The following is a 19791-nucleotide window of genomic DNA, read 5'->3' as shown; positions in this document are numbered from 1 at the left end:
ATTCAGTTCTCGAGAAAAAAATTTACATTTTAAAAATTCCAATGAAATATGACGCGCTATTCCGGGTCACGTGACTGACCTTGAGATGTTGTTTCGTCAAACGTAAACACAATCCTCTCGTGTCACCTTCTCATCGAATTAACTGTTTAAAAGGAGTGCATCAATGTCAATTTCTTGATGATCACCTGCAAGATCATCTGCCAGAGCCTGGCCCAGTCCCCTCGCCTCCAATTATAATTCACCCCCAAAATTATCAAGATGGACAAGGAATTAACCTCCAAACGTACCCCCTTGAGGAACAGCAGCCTGGCAAACAGGCCCTTTCGCTCTCCATTCGCCTCGCTGACGCCTAAAAGTGATATTAAAAAATCATCACCCCTAATTACATCAACTTCGACACCCACTACAACTCTGTAAGAATTTTTTTCATTTTTTTTTCAGTTTCATTCAGTTCATTTTATTTATTTTACCTTAGAAAACACCACTAGATTGAATTTTATGCATCTCTGTATGTTTTTTTTCTCTCCCTCTAAACTCATTAATTCCGAAATAATTTAATTGATTAATGTAATTTAATCAATGATAAATTGAATCATAATTAATGATAAATCAATACCATTAATAATTATCATTTAAATCAATTATTATCAATTATAATTATTATTTAGTCATTATGATGAAATTTATCATTGACTAATGTAATTTAATCAATAAATTAAATCATTTATAATCAATTGATAAATTGATCAAACGTTGAATAACTTAACGAATTGATTGAAAATGAATTAATTTGTGAATTAATGACTAAATTCATTGAATAATTTATCAATCACTTCCAGGCAAAATTCCACACCGAAAAGGGCCTCAGTTTTTCCCGACAAGTCTCAAATAAAGAAGCGAAGAATCGAGATCGAAGTCTGTGAGGATAATCGCGAGAACAAGCCAGTCCCATTCCCCTCAAAGCCCCAGCTGTTGGCCCTGAAGAAGACGATTCGTGACAAACGACAGCAGGTCGACAGCCTGAAGGCCCAACTGGCCTGTCGAAAAAAGCACAACAGAGAAGATCTGCACAAAGAAATCGACAGGTGGAGGACTGCCTGCCAGAGTGCTCTAGTGCAATTCCAGAAGGACTGGAACGATACCAACGCAGAGGGGGTCTACTACGACATGAGGAGGATCCTGGCAATGCTGAATATTCCAGAGGAAGTCGTCAAGTTCCCAGATGAGGCTGATTTAACTTAAATAAAAATGGGATTTACCCTCTATCTTCGCTTTTTGTTAATCGTCCACTATTATTTTTTATCACCGCAATTCATTATTTTTCATTTGAAAATATATATGAATATATAATATATGAGAATATACGATATTAGTCTCAAGTAAGACTAGGAAATGATAGAGTAAGAGTATTTTTGTGTTAAATAAAACGTTTAATATTAAAAATAAAATTCGATAGTACAACAAACATCGTCTGTCGTAGAACTGCATTCTAATTCGTTTAACCTCACTAAAATATTAATTATTTACAGTTTATTAATTGATTCAAGGCGTAATTGAGGGATTTTTCCCGCCAAAAGTTGGAGTAAGTGAGAAATTCGAAATTAATCTTCATATTTAAACTATTTTTCCATTTTTTATTAGCACAGAAAATATACGAGTTCGAAAGACTGAAGCAATTTCCTAAAAATTTTGTTTCTTCTCAATTACTAAAATTTTAAATAATTCAAACTAATGAATAAAAAATTAAATTAAATGAATTAGTTATTAATTAGTTTAAATTAATGTTAACTGAAGAATTGATTGATTAGTTCATTATTAAATTGCTCAGTACATGAATAAAAACTAATTAATTAGTTCCCTCATTCATGCCTCAATCAACTCCTAATCAACTCCTATCCAATTGTCAGATCTCGATCAACCGGCTGAAGGGAATCCGTCCTGTAGTTCCAATAATACTTAACGTCATCAATTCGAACCCACGTATACCCCAATTTGACGCTCTTCCCCAGCTTCATGGCCTCGAATCCGATTTCCCTGAGTCTCCTGTGGAGGAACCTCTGCCCAATAGTCAAATCCGGACGAATTAGAATCCCCGTGTCCTTGAGGAGCGCGCGATTCCTCGTGACCTCAGCCTTGGCCTCGGCACTCGTCAGCTGCACCACCAGGACGTCCCTTCTTTTTCCTACGACTCGAGCTGATGCCACGCAGTCTCGCAGGTTGAAGTACTTCTCCAGGAGCTCCGAGGCCCTGGACGTCGCGTCTTCGTCGGAAGCGCTCACCCCGACGACTAGAATATTAAATCTTCGTCTCTCCTTGTCCTCTCTCTCAATCTTCGCAGCCATTATCCTCAAATGGTTGAGGTACGCGCTGCGATGGTGCGCCGCTGCACTCGCCTGAGCCTCTCGCCTCTTCATCTCCTCCAGAGCAGATTTAATCTCGATCAAGACGTTCTCCAGTCTTGCAGTCGACTGCTCCCACGTGCGTTCCTTCTCGTAAAGTTCAGATCGCAAATTCGCGGCGTCTCGCCTCGATTCTCGCACCAAATCCTCTCTGAGGGGGAGACTGGGTCGGGGGAGTTCCTGGCTTCGGTATTTCCAAATGTCGGAGGGGGTCTTCTTCGGGGAGGGACTCTCCTCGAAGAAATTGACGATGAGAGGGGCCTCGGGGTCTGTCAACTTTGAGTCGCTTCTTCTTGACTTCAGGAAAAAGAGAGTTATCGTCAGCTTTGGGGAAGGGGGATTTTATGGCTTGACAAATTGGGTGACGTGACCAGTAGATAATTAATGGAGAACAATCTTGTTATGGATGATGACAAAAATTATTTCGAGTGGAAGAATTTAGAAAAAATCCTGCAGTGACGCCATTTCTAATAAATTAACAAAATAATAATAATAATAATAATAGTAATAATAATAATGTCGTGGAAAAGTTAAATAGTTTATGATCAAAAGATTCGGATGAAGAGGAATTAATGAATGAAAATTGAAATGAACACAATTTTCATGTCATTATTAATAAAAATTCTGGTGGAACATGAAATTGTCTATGAATTAATGCTAAGTATTCATCTATTGGTCAAGGTACCCCAAGTGGAGAAAAAAATAGACTCAGCATTTGTTGAACGATTTATTTTAATCCGAATGAAAGAAGGTACAATTTTATTTTTTTAATGGTAAAGTTAGAATTTATGGGGCCTAAAGGGATGATCCGGATCAAACAGTTTAGGATCACGGATGTACTCTGGATCTTTATTATAAATCGCCATTAATCCACAGTTCTGTGCCTTCAATATTTCTCTCTCCACTTTCTCCTGTTTAGCTTTACAGAGACCAGTTATGTGTCTTCCGTAAATTCTTCCCGTGTAGGAGCTTTGAAATTGAGACAAAAGCCGGACATTCTTGTAATCAGGTTCTATTTTCAATCTACACAGAATGCAGACTCTTTTCTCCTTCATGAAAGGATTTTCCTCGAGTGTTATGGGCTAAAAAGTTTATTCAACGTATTAAAAAAAAAAATCAAGTGCCCAAGTTATTTCTTCAACTCTTCGTAACTCATTTCATGCACAACAACGGCTTCCAAAGCCTTTTTTTCAACAGAAAAAAAAAGAAAAAAAATAAAAGGACGAAATTGAAGGAAGATTCAATCGTTAATATCTCCTGAACAAACGATGCGATTTGGATAAATCGAAACTCATTTTAAGGCTGAAGAAAATATCTTCAAAATGAAGAAAAAATCAGGGAATTCGACTCAGCCGTTCCCAAGATATTTATAATTAAAAAAGTCTGTTTTGCTCTATTCTTCTTTAATTGAATAATTCAAGCTTCAAAGAATAACATTTGCGTTTTAATTTTAATTTTCCTCAATCAAAGAATCCTCTCTCCAAAATAAAAAAAATAAGCGATGGAAATATGATTAACAAATTGAACTCACAAAATCCTCATCCTCCTTCTGCACCTGTGTCTCGACTTTATCCTTGACTTCATTATGCACTAGTCGACAGGACGACCTCAGGTAATCCCCTGTAACGCCCAAAAGAACATAAATCAACGCCTCAAATAAAAATCCCAACAATCCCACTAATTGAATCGAAATAAAAAGCTTTGAACCCTGAAAATATTGAGGTTAAGTGTTCCCCGAAGTTTAAGGCATTCTCACTCGAGTATTTGAAGATGTTCCTCACTAAATTCGCCATCCTCTCCCCCAGAAGCTCCACGAGGGGTCAAGTAATACTGAATTCCAAGTGAATTCTCCTTATTTCGCCAAAACTCTGAGGATTTCCAGTGGAATTTTTAGCTCATCCTCTGATGTTGTTTTTTTTTTCTCGTGAAGTTGGATTTCCTCCGGTTGAGAGCCTCCTCCTCTCGACCAATCGCAGAGTTTGTTTACAACAGAGGTTAGATAAGAGCCGAGGGTGGTGGGGGTGGTGTGCCGGTGGGTTTGGGCGCGAAAAATCCCAACGGTTTTGTTCCCCGACGTCTTCTCTTTGTCCGGCTAGGTTCATTTGTCTTTTTGCTTCAGTGGGAGCAAGTCTGAGCCCGTGTGCAGTCGAAATTATCGTTTATTCGCTGAATCGTACGTCCAAAGGTTGAAATTCCACGGAAATGGGGGAGGAATTCGACGGATTGGGGATGAATACCTCGTTTGTCGATGGGAATGACAAAAATTCGGGAAAATTCACTCCCGACGGCATTGGGCAGTGCGAGGACTCGGGGTTTGCCAGCATCGCAGGCTCTGTCACCACAGAAAATGGTGAGTGCGTCGTGTTTTTCTATTTCTCGTGAAACAAAAGAATACAATTGGAAATGACGTTTCGGCGATAAATCTCGGGTGGATAAAAGGACTTGGTATTTTTTATTTCGTGTGATCCCCGTAAATTCGCAGCGAAATGATTGCAACGATCGTTAAGGCGGTTAAATTCCTCGTGACCTTGGCAACAGCTCTGGGGATGAATGGGAAAAGTGTTGAGGATGGTGATGACGGAATTACTCTGGAGGAGAGACAGGGAAGTGGTGAAACGAGATAATTATAGGTTTTTGGGGCATCGGTCGGTTTTTGGCGGATATTTTGGCGGGGGCGGGAGATAGCGAGATTTTCGTGAAGAGGTTTTTTGTAGGGGAGAAGGAGAGCTACAAAAAAGGTCATGACGAAAATTTCGATATCTCCTTTGGGGTCGGCGGTAATTAGCGAAAACGACTTTTTGGGGATTTTCGATATTCATTTTTCTTCGTTACAGTTTTTGATGAATATCTTTGAATATATGGGAGATAGGGAAATTTTCATGAGGAGCATTTTTGAGGGGGGAAAGTAGAGCTACAAAAAAGGTTATAATAGAAATTTTGATATCTCCTTTGGTTTCAGAGATAATTGGGAAAACTAATTTTTGGGGTTAAAAAAAAATAAAACCTACAAAAAACGTCAGAAAAATCAATTCCCAGATCTATTTCTTAAAAACTAATACTCAAATTGATTCCTTACAAAATAATTCCCCTATTTTTCCAACAAAACTAGTTTCCAAACATTTTTCAAAATTTAATTTCCAATCGATTCCTCAGAAATCACTCCCCGAATTCGTTTCTACCGACCCTAGTTCCCAAATAGTTTCTCCCGACCTTATTCCCAGACTCATCTCGTTTCGCCGGGCAACCCCCGCCAGCCAATGACCCGTCTTCCTCTTCCAGACGAGAGATCGCGTCTCCCCGAGGCCCCAGTCCCCCTGAGCCGGACCGACCGTGAGCGCCTGCGCCTGGAGCACCAGGCGCTGAGGCGCCAAGCGGAGCAGCAGTACGAGAACGAGAAACGCGAGAAAGCCTACAAACGGCTGATGCACCTCTTGAAGCAATCCAAGTTCTTCTCAGACTTCCTGGTGAAGAAGCTGAGCATCACCGAGACAAAGCCCGCGACCTCGAGGTCCTCCAAGCGCAAGCTGGAGGCCCCCGGCGACGACTCTACCCCCGCACCTCCCCCAAAGCGCCCCCGAAGAGGCCGCAAGGCCCCCCAGGAGGACCTGAAAGAGTCCCTGCCCCCTGACCTTCAAAAACGAATGACAAGAAGTGGAAAACAGCACCTGACAGAGGACCAGATCCAGGCAGAGCTGGAGGCGCTGGTCGACGAGGCAGACGAGGCCGCAGAGGGCCCCTTCACGCAGCCCAAGTACTTCGAAGGGGACCTCCGAGACTACCAGAAGCACGGCCTCCAGTGGCTGAAGGCTCTGTACGAGCACGGCATGTCTGGAATCCTTGCGGACGAGATGGGGCTGGGTAAGACGGTGCAAGTGATCGCGATGATGGCCCACCTGATCGAGAAGCGCCAGTCGGGGCCCTTCCTGATCCTGGCGCCGCTGTCGACGATCCCCAACTGGCTGATGGAGTTCGAGAGGTTCGCCCCGAAGATCCCAGTGGTGCTGCTCTACGGTACCCCAGAAGAACGAGCCCAGCAGGCCCTCAAGCTGAAGAAACCGGTGTCAGTGGATGGGTTCAGAACCCTCCCAGTGGTTCTGACGACCTACGAGACCCCGATAAGAGACAAACGAGTGGTCAAAGCCCTGACCTGGAGGTACATAATCATCGACGAGGCCCAACGCATCAAGAACTCCGAGTGCCAACTGGTGCAGATCCTGAAGACGTGCGAGTCGTCAAATCGTTTGCTGCTGACTGGAACCCCCCTCCAGAACAATTTGAAGGAGCTCTGGTCGTTGCTCCACTTCCTGATGCCCGAGATCTTCAGTGATCTAGCTGTTTTCGAGTCGTGGTTCGACGTCAGGGACTTTCAGCACGAGGAAGGGACCACCAGGATTCTCCAGCAGGAGGAGGAGAAGAAGGTGCTGCAGTCCCTCAGGGAGATCCTCAAGCCCTTCATGCTGAGGAGGATGAAGACAGACGTCTGCCTGGACATTCCAGCGAAGAAGGAGGTGATGGTGTACGCCCCCATGTCAGCACTTCAGCGACAGCTGTACACAGCTTATCTCAACAGAGACATCTGCGCCATGTACAAGACGAAGCCTGAGCCGGTGATCTTGGACGACGAGTTTGGGCAGAGGCCCAAGAGGAGGTGTGCTGTGAACAACAAGTACAGTGGGGTCTACAGGAACCCTTATCAGTCGTTGGAGGGCAGTCAGGACACTTCGATCTCCTCGGAGGACGACAGTCGTCCTTCAACCCCTGATCCGGACTACGTGGCCCCATTCTCGGACTCTTCTGTTCGTGAGAACGAGCCTGGGACTGCCCTGGGAGCCAAGGAGGGGGGGAAGGAGGTGACGACGCCGGTGAAGACAGCGGCTGTGGAGAAGGCCATGGAGAACTGGACTGACCACGTTCAGGTTACTGAAGACAACTGCCATTACCTCTTCAGACTGTCCTTTGGGAATCGTCAGATGATGTACAGGAAGATCATCAATCATCCTTACTTGATTCATCTGCCTCTGAATGACGTTGGACTCCCGAAAGTCGATAATGACCTCATCGAGGCGTCTGGGAAGTTCGTGGTGCTCGATAGAATGCTGAGGAGGCTCAGTGAGGGGGGGCACAAGGTCCTCCTCTTCTCCACCATGAAGATGATCCTCGATGTCGTCGAGGATTACCTCAGCATGAGGCCCTGGAAGTACGTCAGGCTCGATGGAGAGGTTGACATAGAAACCAGGAAGAATCGTATTAATGTTTTTAATACTGATCCTGATTACTTCCTGTTCCTGATAAGCACCAGGGCTGGGGGGGTTGGGCTCAACTTGGCAGCTGCTGACACTGTCATCATCTTTGACAGCGACTGGAACCCTCAGGTCGACATTCAGGCGATGGCCAGGTGCCACAGGATTGGGCAGACCAGGCCTGTTGTTATATACAGGCTCTGCACCAAGGGAACCTTTGACGAGGCCATTGTCAGCAGGGCGGAGGCCAAGAGGAAGCTGGAGAAGCTGGTGATCTCCAAGGAGATCGAGGAGATGACGCTCTTCAATAAGGAGGGGCTCTTCAAGCTGAAGGAGTTGCTGGACTCCAGCGAGCAACAGGTGGGGAACTCGGGGAAGGAGTTCCTCTCGGAGGAGGAGCTGGAGAAACTCCTGGACAGGAGCGATCTTGAGGGGAGGGGTGAGGGCGCTCAGCAGGAGACTCAGCCGTAGGAGAGACGAAATACGGGGAAGACTTGTTTTTTTTTTCGTCTATTGTATTTTTCGTTGGTTCTGGTTTTTTCGTAAATGGTTGGTTTTTATGAGGTAGTGCTCCTGGGGACTTGGAAATCAATCCTGTTGACTAGTTTTGTAAAACTTAAGAAATTGCGTATTTTCTTACTTTAAAAATTTAATTAACAGTGTGATGGGATGATTAATCGTCTGAAGAATGGGTGAGTGAGAAAAAACAGATTTATCGTAAGTTTCGTAGAGAGAAGACACAATGTTTTAAATTTATAAAAAAATTTGTTTTCATCACAGCATTCTTTTGTAAAGGATAGTAAATACTGCGTGGATATCTACGGGAGAGAGGAATAAATAAAAGGATTCGAATGTCAGTTATGGTTGATATTATCCTTTGAGACTTCAAAATTAGTCCCTGAAGTTTAGAAATAGTGAGGAATTGTTGAGTTTCTTACATTAAAGATATAACAAAATAAATATTCATGTGTAATCGTAAATATTTTTATGTGTGCAGAGGACAAGTTTCAATATTTTACGCAATTTAGTTAGTTTTATCATTCAGAGTTTGTAGAAATGAGCTTCAACTTTCGAGAAACCGATAGGGATATTTATTTGAGTGTAAAAAACGTTAATAAATCGTATTTTGTTGTAAACGAAAATTACGAGGGGTCGGTGGGATAAAATGGGCACTTCGTATTTTCTAAATCAAATTTCAATGAAAAAAAAATTCGATTTCATCAACAATCCAGTGAAATTAGAATACATCAAGTGGTCCATTTCTCCCCACTCTACCTCACCTCATTTGGCGGGAAGAATTATTTATTAAAATGGGCACTTCAATTTTCTTTATTAAAAGAATCCAATTTTAAGGGAAAGAAAGTATTGAATTTCGTCAACAAGTTACGAAATTGAAAAAAAGGGTCTTCGCTAGTAATGTTTCCTCGTCATCTAATTGCTTTCTATGAGAATTCGTTTATATTTTCGTACATGTACCTCGTAATTCGTTAATTTAATAAACACTGGGGGCAGTATGTGCTCTACACGATTCTATTTGAATTATTCAGTATTCTCCAATCTGTTGGCCCTTCCCCCTCTACTGGCTTCACCTCGTTTTCCTCATTTTCGAATCATTCCCTGGCTGACCAGCGAGCTGTGAACACTCAGCTGCGAACCCTCAGCGCTTCGCTTTTAAATTAATTGCATTGAATTTTTTTATTCCTTCGTTTTTATCATTTTAAATAAACGGTGGCATCGGGACAGTTATTATGGAGTTTCCCACTGGTGAAGGGCATCAACAGCCTGCGGAAGTAAAGGGTCTTCCCGAGGGGGCAGATCCCGAGGACTCGGGATTCGCAAGCATCGCCGGTGCAGATACTCCACAGAAGGGTGAGATATTGGCTATTCAATTCTGCACCGCCAATTTTGATCTTTTAATTTTTAAATTCCTGTTCTGAGGAAGAGGGAAGAAAAATGAGAATTTTGCTGGATTCTCTGGGGATTGGGAGCTACAGTTCTGTCGATTGTGTTCATAAATCCGACCGTTGAATCTCAATGACATTGATTCGGGCATTCGTGAACTTGAATTTCGTAAACAAAGACTTTCGGTGTTTATTATAAATCAAAATACGATGCAAAGTCGCGAATTTCGTATTTAAACGACAGTTGCCTTCGAATTTATTTCTCATCTATGAATTAATCCAGAAAACACCTGTTTTCAGGGAGAATGTCGGAAAACTTTTCTCATTGGAGAACAATTCTTCGACAGAAAATAGTTTCGATCAATGTTTATGTTAAAGAATGTATGAAAAAACGTCTTGTTTCATTTATTATTTAGAACATTTCTTCGAAAAAAAATAATTCACCTGAGTTTTTGAAGAATATCTCCGAATCTAAGGGAGATAGAGAAATTTTCGTAAATAATTCTTTTGTCGCTCTCATTCTGTTCTACAAAAAAGGTTCTGAGAGAAATCCCTCTATCTCCCTTCAATTCTGAGATACTCATCAAAAACCAACCGCTCCACTAGTGAATTATATTATAATTGGTGTTATAATATCTACATTACTACATTATCATGTTTTTTCTACAATTATCATTTTATTTTTTTACTGAGTCAGCGATAGCCTGCGGCCTAAAATTCCGAACAAAAATAAACTCTAAAACCGAACAAATAAAGAAATACGAATTTTAAAATCCCGAAGAGAAAGTCCTCCGATTCCCCCTTCATTCCAAGCAATTCCCTAACAGATGAGGCCCCAGATCCCGAAGAGCAGGTTCGCATAAAGGCCCAGGAGATCCTCGAGAGACGTAGAGAGCGCGCGGCAGCAGCTCGCGTCCTCCAGGAGCAGCAGAACGAGGAGAAACGTCAGAACACGTACAAACGTCTGCTGCACTTGGTGTCCCGCAGCAAGTTCTACTCCGATTTATTCGCCCAAAAATTGAACCCGGGGAAGAGCGCAGGCCCCGAGGCCCCTAAACCCCGTGGAAGAGCCCACAAGCGCAGTGCAGTTGAAGAAGAGGAGGTCCCGGCAGCGAAGAGAGCCAAAAAAAACGGAAAACTTGAAGAAGAAATGGGAGAGTTGGGCGCAGTTGCGGGGGATGACCTGGAGGAGAAGAAGGTCTTTGTTCCCTTGAAGTACTTCAGGGGAGACCTTCGCGATTATCAGGAGGAGGGGCTGCAGTGGCTGAAGGCCCTCTACGAGAACGGAATGAGTGGAATTCTCGCTGACGAGATGGGTCTGGGTAAAACGGTCCAGGCGATCGCGATGATAGCTCATCTCCTCGAGAAAAAACAGGCTGGACCGTACCTCGTGCTGGCGCCCCTGTCGACAACTCCGAACTGGCTGATGGAGTTTGAGAGGTTTTCCCCGGAAATTCCAGTCGTCTTCCTCTACGGGACGAAGGAGGAGAGGGAGACTTTGGCGAAGAAAATTACACGCCCGGTGGGGGTGGATGGCTTCAAGACGCAGCCCGTTGTACTGACGACGTACGAGGTGGCTGTGAAGGATGAAGTCTTCCTGAGGAGCCAGCACTGGAGGTATCTGGTCGTCGACGAGGGCCAGAGGCTCAAGAACTCGCAGTCGCTATTGGCACAGGTGATGCAGCGATTGCTTTACTCATGTTTTTGGTCTATTTTAGTTGAGCATTGTTCAGGTATTTTTCATTTAATTGTTGTATTTCTATTGACAGCGCTGACTGAGATATTCATGACAATTAATTGATTTATTCTTGTTTATTAGGGAATAGATTAATTTATACTATTTTATTTTAATTTCTTTTCGGATTTATATAATTTCATGCATTTTTATTCTTATTATATATAATTTTTTCCTTAATTGACACGTTACAAGTTTGATTGAAGAGAAATCATGTTTAAGATCAGTGAAAAGTGTTTTTTGTGATTAAAATAAATACACGAAATTGAGAATTGGAGACTGAAAATTTTACAGAATTATTTTTGCGTAAAGTAATGTTTCTCTTTTTCATTTACTTTTCGTTTTTGCTATAGCACGAAGATTTCCCGGAAGTTTGAGAGAAGTGATTCGATATTGGTTACCAGTCCCACTGATTTATTCTTATTCTATTCTATCCTCACCGTGATTAAATAATAAATTAGATATTCAACGACAACAACGTACAATAAAAACCCCAACGAACTAAACTATTCTCAATTTTCCAATCACCTCAGGTGATACAAAAGATGAAATCCTCGAATCGTCTGCTGCTGACTGGCACTCCCCTGCAGAACGACCTGAAGGAGCTCTGGTCCCTCCTCCACTTCCTGATGCCCGACATCTTCGACGACCTCGCGGTCTTCGAGTCGTGGTTCACCATCGAGGACTTTCGAAACGAAGAAGGCACCAATCGTTTGCTGAAGCAGGAGGAGGAGAGGAAGGTCCTCCAGTTGATTCGCGAGATACTGAGGCCCTTCATGCTGAGGAGGCTGAAGTCCGACGTCTGCCTGGACATTCCGCCGAAGAAGGAAGTCCTGGTGTACGCGCCAATGAGCAAACTCCAGCACGACATGTACTCTGCATTGCTGAACTACGAGCTGGACGAGCTCGCTGGAGAGATGAATGGGTCTCTGATCCTTGACGACGAATTCGGGAACAGGCCGAAGCGCAGGTGCTCGTACAGGAATCCGTACAGCGGAGTCTACGGTGATTCGCCCGGGCGAAGTGCCTCGACCTCGCCAGCTCCTGGCACCTCTCGAGCTCCCAGGGAACTCCCTCAGTCCGGGACTACCCCAGCTGTCCAGAAGAAAATGAGAAGACTAAATGAGTATGCACACGTGACTGAGGAGAACTTCGAGTACTTCTCGAAGATAACAATGGGCAATCGTATGATGACGTACAGAAAAGTCATCAATCACCCGTACCTCATCCACAATCCCACGGAGGAAGGCCTCCCCGTCGGTCAGGACCTGATAAAGCTCTCGGGGAAGTTCATGGTGCTCGACAGAATGCTGAAGAAGCTCCACGAGGACGGCCACAGGGTCCTCCTGTTCTCCACCCTGAAGATGCTCCTGGACGTCATCGAGCAGTACCTGACGATGAGACCGTGGAAGTACCAGAGGCTCGACGGTTCCACGGACGTTGCAGTCAGGAGAGAATCCATTGGACTCTTCAATAACGATCCCCAGTATTTTCTCTTCCTCGTGTCCACCAGGGCTGGGGGCGTTGGGCTGAACCTCATGGGCNATATTCAACGACAACAACGTACAATAAAAACCCCAACGAACTAAACTATTCTCAATTTTCCAATCACCTCAGGTGATACAAAAGATGAAATCCTCGAATCGTCTGCTGCTGACTGGCACTCCCCTGCAGAACGACCTGAAGGAGCTCTGGTCCCTCCTCCACTTCCTGATGCCCGACATCTTCGACGACCTCGCGGTCTTCGAGTCGTGGTTCACCATCGAGGACTTTCGAAACGAAGAAGGCACCAATCGTTTGCTGAAGCAGGAGGAGGAGAGGAAGGTCCTCCAGTTGATTCGCGAGATACTGAGGCCCTTCATGCTGAGGAGGCTGAAGTCCGACGTCTGCCTGGACATTCCGCCGAAGAAGGAAGTCCTGGTGTACGCGCCAATGAGCAAACTCCAGCACGACATGTACTCTGCATTGCTGAACTACGAGCTGGACGAGCTCGCTGGAGAGATGAATGGGTCTCTGATCCTTGACGACGAATTCGGGAACAGGCCGAAGCGCAGGTGCTCGTACAGGAATCCGTACAGCGGAGTCTACGGTGATTCGCCCGGGCGAAGTGCCTCGACCTCGCCAGCTCCTGGCACCTCTCGAGCTCCCAGGGAACTCCCTCAGTCCGGGACTACCCCAGCTGTCCAGAAGAAAATGAGAAGACTAAATGAGTATGCACACGTGACTGAGGAGAACTTCGAGTACTTCTCGAAGATAACAATGGGCAATCGTATGATGACGTACAGAAAAGTCATCAATCACCCGTACCTCATCCACAATCCCACGGAGGAAGGCCTCCCCGTCGGTCAGGACCTGATAAAGCTCTCGGGGAAGTTCATGGTGCTCGACAGAATGCTGAAGAAGCTCCACGAGGACGGCCACAGGGTCCTCCTGTTCTCCACCCTGAAGATGCTCCTGGACGTCATCGAGCAGTACCTGACGATGAGACCGTGGAAGTACCAGAGGCTCGACGGTTCCACGGACGTTGCAGTCAGGAGAGAATCCATTGGACTCTTCAATAACGATCCCCAGTATTTTCTCTTCCTCGTGTCCACCAGGGCTGGGGGCGTTGGGCTGAACCTCATGGGCGCTGACACTGTCATCATCTTTGACAGCGACTGGAACCCTCAGGTCGACATTCAGGCGATGGCCAGGTGCCACAGGATTGGCCAGACTAAACCTGTTGTTATCTACAGGCTCTGCACGAAGGGCAGCTACGACGAGGCCATTGTCAGTCGTGCGCAGGCCAAGAGGAAACTGGAGATGCTAGTCATCTCCAAGGAGATTGAGGATATCAAGGTCAATAGGGAGGGGCTTGTCAGGATGAAGCAGCTGTTGCAGGCGAGTGAACATCAGGCTGTTGATTCGGAGAGGGAGGTCTTCACTGAGGAGGAGTTGAACAGGCTCTTGGACAGGAGCGATCTTGTTGAACAGATGGAGAGGGCTGGGAACTCGGGGGGGTGATATACTGACTGAAGATATTTATGATAATGCGTTTATTTTTTAGGGGTAGTTTGAACTTTACGCTTTGAATGAATTGAAATGAATTGAAAATGAATTTTAATTGACGTTTGGAGGTGAATTGCTGGGAATGGGTCAGTCAATTTTTTTAATGCATGGATAGACCTTCGAGAGGAAAAAATCGGGAGTTCATGCTTGAGGGAATTACCGGTTTTATTATTTGTTTTTCGAAGAGTTGAAACTTTTTTTTTGTCAATTTCTTGTAGTACTTTGACCTTTTTTATTTCAATATTGTGACGATTTAAGGAAAGACATGACTGATCGACTACTGACTTCAAAGATATTTATGAGAATTAATGATTTATTTTATTTTATCGGTAATTAATAATTTTATTCAACTGTTAGTTAGTATGAAGCTGTTAGTATGAGGGAACACCGGGTGAACTGAATTTTGGAAATAAGTAATTTGCTTTTAAAAATGTTTACAAGAATTATTAATTTTATTATCTTTATGTGTTAATTAAAAATTCATTTTTTATTAATTTTCTTAACGACTTTTCTTCCTGTTTTTTACTCCAACATGAAGACGATTTAATGAGAGGCGGTTATAACTGGTTAATTAAATTAATCTCAAGCTTTTGAGGAGCGAGAGCGTCCAGGTCCTTTGCTGTTGGATGAATTTTTACTTTTGTATGCCTGAGTCGATTGTTCGCGGAATTCTGCCTCAAGCTTTGTATATGTACCACCTGAATAATTAATTAAATAAATGCATTGATTGCGGGAAATACTCCGCTTTCCTGTTTTTTATTCATTTTTTATTGTTACCTAGTGGCTGATTGTGCCATGCATGATGTTTATGCGGCTTATGCATCACCGTGGCTTCAGGCGATGTTCTCTTCGTTAAAAGCTGGACCATTTGAGCGGCGGCTCGCTCTTCAAAGTCTCTCTGATTGTCCTGATTGTACCTGACGACTAGATTCATACTCCAGCATCTGCCACCTTCATTTCTTCATCCAAAATAATTCAAGAGAACTTTATAAAGATGTTCTTGTGCTCAAAATTTCGATATTCATCTCAAAATTTTAATATTTTATTTTTCAAATCAAATATTAAGATCTCCTTTCCAGAAAATTCTATTCTTTAAAAAATTTAATTTTCCACAAAAATATCCCAAGATGAATGAATTTATTTCAAAAAATCATTATTTCTTCAGCGAATGTACAATTATCTCAATAATTAATGACTTTCAAATCAAATATTAACATCTCTCTTCCAGAAAACTCTATTCTTCAAAAAACGTATTGACTATAAAAAAATCTTGAATGCATTTAAAAAATTATTTCACGAAAACGAAATCCATACCTTTTTATCGAATGATACTTCCGTTTGCTCCTCCTCAGAGACTTGTACATAGGGCATGCACTGGACTCGTCACTGTTCCCCGAGTCCTCCTCGAGGCTGCTGTCCCCACAGGCAGTGCCAGTCTCATCCTCGTCGCTCTCACTCCCAGACGAAGGGGGCGACGAGGTGTCAACCTGGGAGGATTGCCTGGACTTCCTGTGCCTCTGCCCCTCCACCTGACACGGCTTCCTGACCCCAGGGCCGCCCCAGAGCTTCCCCAGAAGCCCCAGTTTGGCCCTGGGAGGCGCCAGCTCTATCCCGTCCCACCACATGGGCTCCTTGCACAGCAGTTTCCCCGAGGGGAGTGACGGGTCTCTCGCAACTAGTCTCGTGATCTTCTCCGGGAAGAACCTCTGCGGTGGATCCTGGGATATCACCTCCCTGTACATCGTGAAGATATTCAACACGTGGCCGTCGTTGTCCACTGAAATTGAAGGTATGTGTTCCTAAACGAAATCCCAAGGTTTTTCGATTTAAATTAAATGAAGATAACTGTTCATTTCACGTCATTTAATCCTGGAAAATTGATCCTGAATGTTTTGAATAATTGATTAAAATCCTAGGGGATTTACTTGTATCTGATGTTATCCTGTAAAAAATTCAACTGCTTGAATTTTTTTTTTCAACATTGAAAATTCAGAATTTAATTGAAAAATTGATGAAAACGTCAAGTTTTAGGTCAAGAATTCCATGACAATTCAAGTAAGTTTATTTATTTATTCTTCTATTCCTTCAATTCTCTTCTCCTTTAATGCCCTATTTTTTTACATGGATCATATGGGGCTTCTTCCGGGTAAAACTATTCTGCTTAAGATTTTTTCCCCAGGATTTAACGACGCGTCATCGTAATTATTGTCCAATTTTACCCTGCATCGACAGCCATCCCTGTTCGGTAAAGCCTCGAATCGATAGGCCCTCTGACTGCAGCAGGGGTACCGCCCCAGAGGGAATGAAGAAGCCCTCTGCTGCTCATTCACGAAGAACTGAGGATTGTCCGGGTGATAGCTGCACCAGTCCATCTGATTGATCGGGAAATGCGTGTTGCATTGTCTGCAGTTTAAAAAATGACAGTCCCCCCAGAGTCTCCAGTAGACTTTCCTCCAGGTCCTGAGCTCCGAGCGGAGGCTCACGATGTAGTCGTTCAACGTCCAATTAAAATCCCTGAGAATAATCCGAAGAGAATTTCAGACAAAAATTATCTTCTCACATTTTCTCCAGAATGAAAAGTCGTCGTTTTTATTTTATAACGATTTCGAGGAGTTTTTATTCACCTCGTGTGCTTGCTGTGCAGATCCCCCTTGCTATCGATCTTCATACAGCTCGGGAGACATGGGACGGAATCAGAAATGGAGCGAATGACATTTTTCCCACATTTTCCGCATTTGAAGAGAGTTGATAACGAACTGTAGTGACCCCTTCGTGTATCCGGGATCGGATCTGCCAGGGACATGATCAATTTGCAGAAGAGTCTGCTCTGAACTTTGTCCTTCTTATCTTTCAATATCTCTACGTCCATATTCGTAAATAGATCAGCTAATCTGGAAAAATTACCCAAGTCAACATTTTTACATTCAAAAAATCAGCAAAATCTATTGTTTTCTCCTCTTATTTGAATGAAGACTTCAGAAATCAATTGAAAAATGTAGTGACATGTCCTCCTGAATGAAAAATTGTTTTTTTTTATTGTTACGTAATTTGGAAGGGGAGTAATGCACCGTAAATAGTGCATTCGTGAATAGATCAGCTAATCTGGAAAAATGACCAAAGTCAACATTTTTACATTAAAAAAATCAGCAAAAACTATTGTTTTCTCGTCTTATTTGAATGAAGACTTCAGAAATCAATTGAAAAATGTAGTGACATGTCCTCCTGAATAAAAAATTGTTTTTTTTTCTTGTTACGTAATTTGGAAGGGGAGTAATGCACCTGGAGAAGATGTTGTCATTCAGACACGTGAGGATTGTCGACGTTTTTAACACTTCCGACATATTCTCGTGGCAAAAGACGAGGCACTGGTCCAGGAGAGGTTCCATCTGGAGGAACGAGGCTGACACCGTGATTGGTATGACGTTACTGGCCTCGAGTACCGGCCACTCTGATTTTTTAATGATGTCCTTCTTGACCCATCTCATCAGCCAGTCGAAGATGACGATATCACAGTGGACGGAGATGTCCATCTCCTCGAGTTTCTGGCCCGCAGTCACGTCAGCGAAGTAACACATCTTCTGGATCAGCAGCTTCTGCGGGCAGCGAAAGTCTTTCTTCACGTTCTTCGCTTCGTCGCAGACGTGAATTTCCACTTCAGTCCTGGGCAGAGAGAAAAATAAAGAAGAGTTAGAAAATTAAAGTGAAAAAATCTTTAGTTGACTCATGACGATGGATCAACTAATTTTAGCTAATTTGATGGATTAAACAATTTTATAGAAAAAGTTTTATAGCAAATGCGCTAAAAAGTTCCATAATGTTTCCATAATTTAGTTTTTCTGAATAGGAATGAATGAAAATAGTAAGTTATTTACTCAAGCGACTTCCTGTGAACTTTATTTCTGTCTTTTTCCTTCTCCTTGTGCGTCGAAGTCATAGACTTCTCGATATTCGCAGTGAGTGAAGCTGTTCTCTTGGCTTCACTCGTCACCGGTTTCTTGATGATTGGCTGAGACACTGCGGGCTTCGGCAGCATGTAAGGCAGCACGGAGTCCAGCAAGCCCTCGTGCAAGACATCGCTGAGGCTCTTCTTCATCAACTTCCCCAGGGGGTGCTCCCTGTTCTCAGTCGAAACCTCGTGCCTGTGAGTTTTATTCTTCTTCGTCGATGAAACACTCTCCGGGGATTTCATGCTGTTGTTGGAGTTCTGGTCCATTGGCCTGTTCTTTTCATGAAAATCCTCAGGGTCCTGGGTTTGCGCATTGTTGGGGATTATTTCGTTAATTTCCTGAAATCGGAGGAAATGGTCAACAGGAGCGGACAATAATGAATAGTTTTTTAAATGTAAAGGCTTTATTAGTTGAGAAAAAAATCAGGAACGTAATGACACGTAATAATTCTTCTTTCGAATCAAACAAAAGTTTTATTCATTTCGAATAGATTACTCGATCATTACTTGAGGCTTCTGGCAATTTCCCAGGGCCAAGTCCTCAGTCCCCACGTTCTTCTCATTAGGCGACCGAATATTCAAATCAATTTTCGCCAGTTCCGTCCAATTCAACTCCGAATTTGTCGATAAAATCGTCGACAACTCGTCGAAACTGTCGTTCACTTGATAAGCGGTTCTCATAAACTCGAAGAACATTTGAATCGTCAATTCCGGGTATTTTTCGTCGTTAATTGGGAAAATGTCGCCCATTTTTTTTGTGTACACGTCGAATGACCTGGAGAGTCGGGTCTCACTGGATCTGGGGCTGTGCAGCGCTGAAACGAATGCGTAAAAACCAAAATTCATCAAATAAAATCAAAATCAAATAGATTATCGGTAACCACATAAAAAAATGTTCAAACGGAAGCTTTAAATCCACTGGAGATAGTGTGAATGAATCATGTAGATTTTCGCACTTTAAACAATAAAAAAAATAAGCAGATAAAATAAAAAAATAAGCAGATAAAATAAAATCGGCCAAAAAACCGGTGGAACTTTCAATAAAAATTCAGTAGTTTTTCCATGAAATTTTTACCATTGTGAGACTCACCATCACTCATTGAAACCGCACTGGATAATATCGGCTTGGAAATACCTCTTTTCAATCTCTCATTGTAAATCCTCTCGAACTCCAATCGCTTCAGCCTATTTTGACACATTTCCACTTCTTACTCAATAGATGACGAAACCAAAACCGACCGACTCCCCCATCATTTTCATATTTTCAATGATTCCGGGGGATTTTTCCTACTCAACTAATTGAACACGGGATATTTAACGTCAGAAAATTACGGATGATGAATTCACTCGATACCGGGGTTTCTAAGACTCCCAGAAATGATAGATCAAACAAACACATTATGACACTTTGTTACGCATGAGCATAATCCTCATGATGATACAATGTACGATGTCTGCTCACTGGTTGTATTGCGACGGATTAATTATTACCACATTGATTAATTTAACGCCAGAAGTTGGT

At 43.1% G+C, this 19791-nt stretch overlaps 4 protein-coding genes across 4 annotated transcripts; 2 read left to right on the top strand and 2 right to left on the bottom strand.

Annotated features, from left to right (window-relative positions):
• Positions 1–90: 90 nt before the first annotated feature.
• LOC107036423 lies at positions 91–1467 on the top strand. Its single transcript, XM_015254372.2, has 2 exons — positions 91–413; positions 840–1467. Exons 1-2 carry the CDS (start codon positions 259–261, stop codon positions 1240–1242), a joined length of 558 nt encoding a protein of 185 aa, XP_015109858.1. The 5' UTR covers positions 91–258; the 3' UTR covers positions 1243–1467.
• Positions 1468–1753: 286 nt separating this feature from the next.
• Positions 1754–4507, bottom strand: LOC107036511. The gene is made up of 3 exons (XM_015254529.2): positions 4156–4507; positions 3931–4019; positions 1754–2696 (listed from the first exon to the last, which is right to left on the bottom strand). Exons 1-3 carry the CDS (start codon positions 4190–4192, stop codon positions 1893–1895), a joined length of 930 nt encoding a protein of 309 aa, XP_015110015.1. The 5' UTR covers positions 4193–4507; the 3' UTR covers positions 1754–1892.
• Positions 4445–15060, top strand: LOC107036381. Its single transcript, XM_029125987.1, has 8 exons — positions 4445–4749; positions 5679–8106; positions 8327–8331; positions 9383–9508; positions 10368–11215; positions 11259–11273; positions 11809–12798; positions 12893–15060. Exons 1-8 carry the CDS (start codon positions 4602–4604, stop codon positions 14276–14278), a joined length of 5946 nt encoding a protein of 1981 aa, XP_028981820.1. The 5' UTR covers positions 4445–4601; the 3' UTR covers positions 14279–15060.
• LOC107036380 (uncharacterized protein KIAA1841 homolog) lies at positions 14612–19468 on the bottom strand. Its single transcript, XM_015254321.2, has 9 exons — positions 19405–19468; positions 18822–19084; positions 18196–18671; positions 17603–17983; positions 16948–17214; positions 16543–16837; positions 15638–16122; positions 15101–15282; positions 14612–15021 (listed from the first exon to the last, which is right to left on the bottom strand). Exons 1-9 carry the CDS (start codon positions 19466–19468, stop codon positions 14906–14908), a joined length of 2529 nt encoding a protein of 842 aa, XP_015109807.1. The 3' UTR covers positions 14612–14905.
• Positions 19469–19791: the final 323 nt, after the last annotated feature.

This window comes from Diachasma alloeum, unplaced genomic scaffold (assembly GCF_001412515.2).
Source record: "Diachasma alloeum isolate Michigan unplaced genomic scaffold, Dall2.0 Dall_scaffold_00209, whole genome shotgun sequence".
NCBI lineage: Eukaryota > Metazoa > Arthropoda > Insecta > Hymenoptera > Braconidae > Diachasma > Diachasma alloeum.
The sequence above is the reverse complement of the archived record's forward strand: the minus strand, read 5'-3'. Positions and strand labels throughout refer to the sequence as shown.

What these genes read in the sequence shown, in the direction of transcription:
- LOC107036423 (XM_015254372.2), top strand. Translation starts at nt 259, where the DNA reads ATGGACAAGGAATTAACCTCCAAACGTACCCCCTTGAGGAACAGCAGC. An exon ending in TCGACACCCACTACAACTCT is followed by an intron (nt 414 to 839) that starts GTAAGAATTTTT and finishes AATCACTTCCAG; the next exon opens with GCAAAATTCCACACCGAAAA.
- LOC107036511 (XM_015254529.2), bottom strand. Translation starts at nt 4,192, where the DNA reads ATGGCGAATTTAGTGAGGAACATCTTCAAATACTCGA. An exon ending in GAACATCTTCAAATACTCGA is followed by an intron (nt 4,020 to 4,155) that starts GTGAGAATGCCT and finishes TGGGCGTTACAG; the next exon opens with GGGATTACCTGAGGTCGTCC. An exon ending in AGAAGGAGGATGAGGATTTT is followed by an intron (nt 2,697 to 3,930) that starts GTGAGTTCAATT and finishes TTTTTCCTGAAG; the next exon opens with TCAAGAAGAAGCGACTCAAA.
- LOC107036381 (XM_029125987.1), top strand. Translation starts at nt 4,602, where the DNA reads ATGGGGGAGGAATTCGACGGATTGGGGATGAATACCTCGTTTGTCGAT. An exon ending in TGCAGATACTCCACAGAAGG is followed by an intron (nt 9,509 to 10,367) that starts GTGAGATATTGG and finishes ATTCCCTAACAG; the next exon opens with ATGAGGCCCCAGATCCCGAA. An exon ending in TGTCCACCAGGGCTGGGGGC is followed by an intron (nt 12,799 to 12,892) that starts GTTGGGCTGAAC and finishes CAATCACCTCAG; the next exon opens with GTGATACAAAAGATGAAATC.
- LOC107036380 (XM_015254321.2), bottom strand. Translation starts at nt 19,468, where the DNA reads ATGTGTCAAAATAGGCTGAAGCGATTGGAGTTCGAGAGGATTTACAAT. An exon ending in GGGATGGCTGTCGATGCAGG is followed by an intron (nt 16,123 to 16,542) that starts GTAAAATTGGAC and finishes GATTTCGTTTAG; the next exon opens with GAACACATACCTTCAATTTC. An exon ending in AAGTATCATTCGATAAAAAG is followed by an intron (nt 15,283 to 15,637) that starts GTATGGATTTCG and finishes TTTTGGATGAAG; the next exon opens with AAATGAAGGTGGCAGATGCT.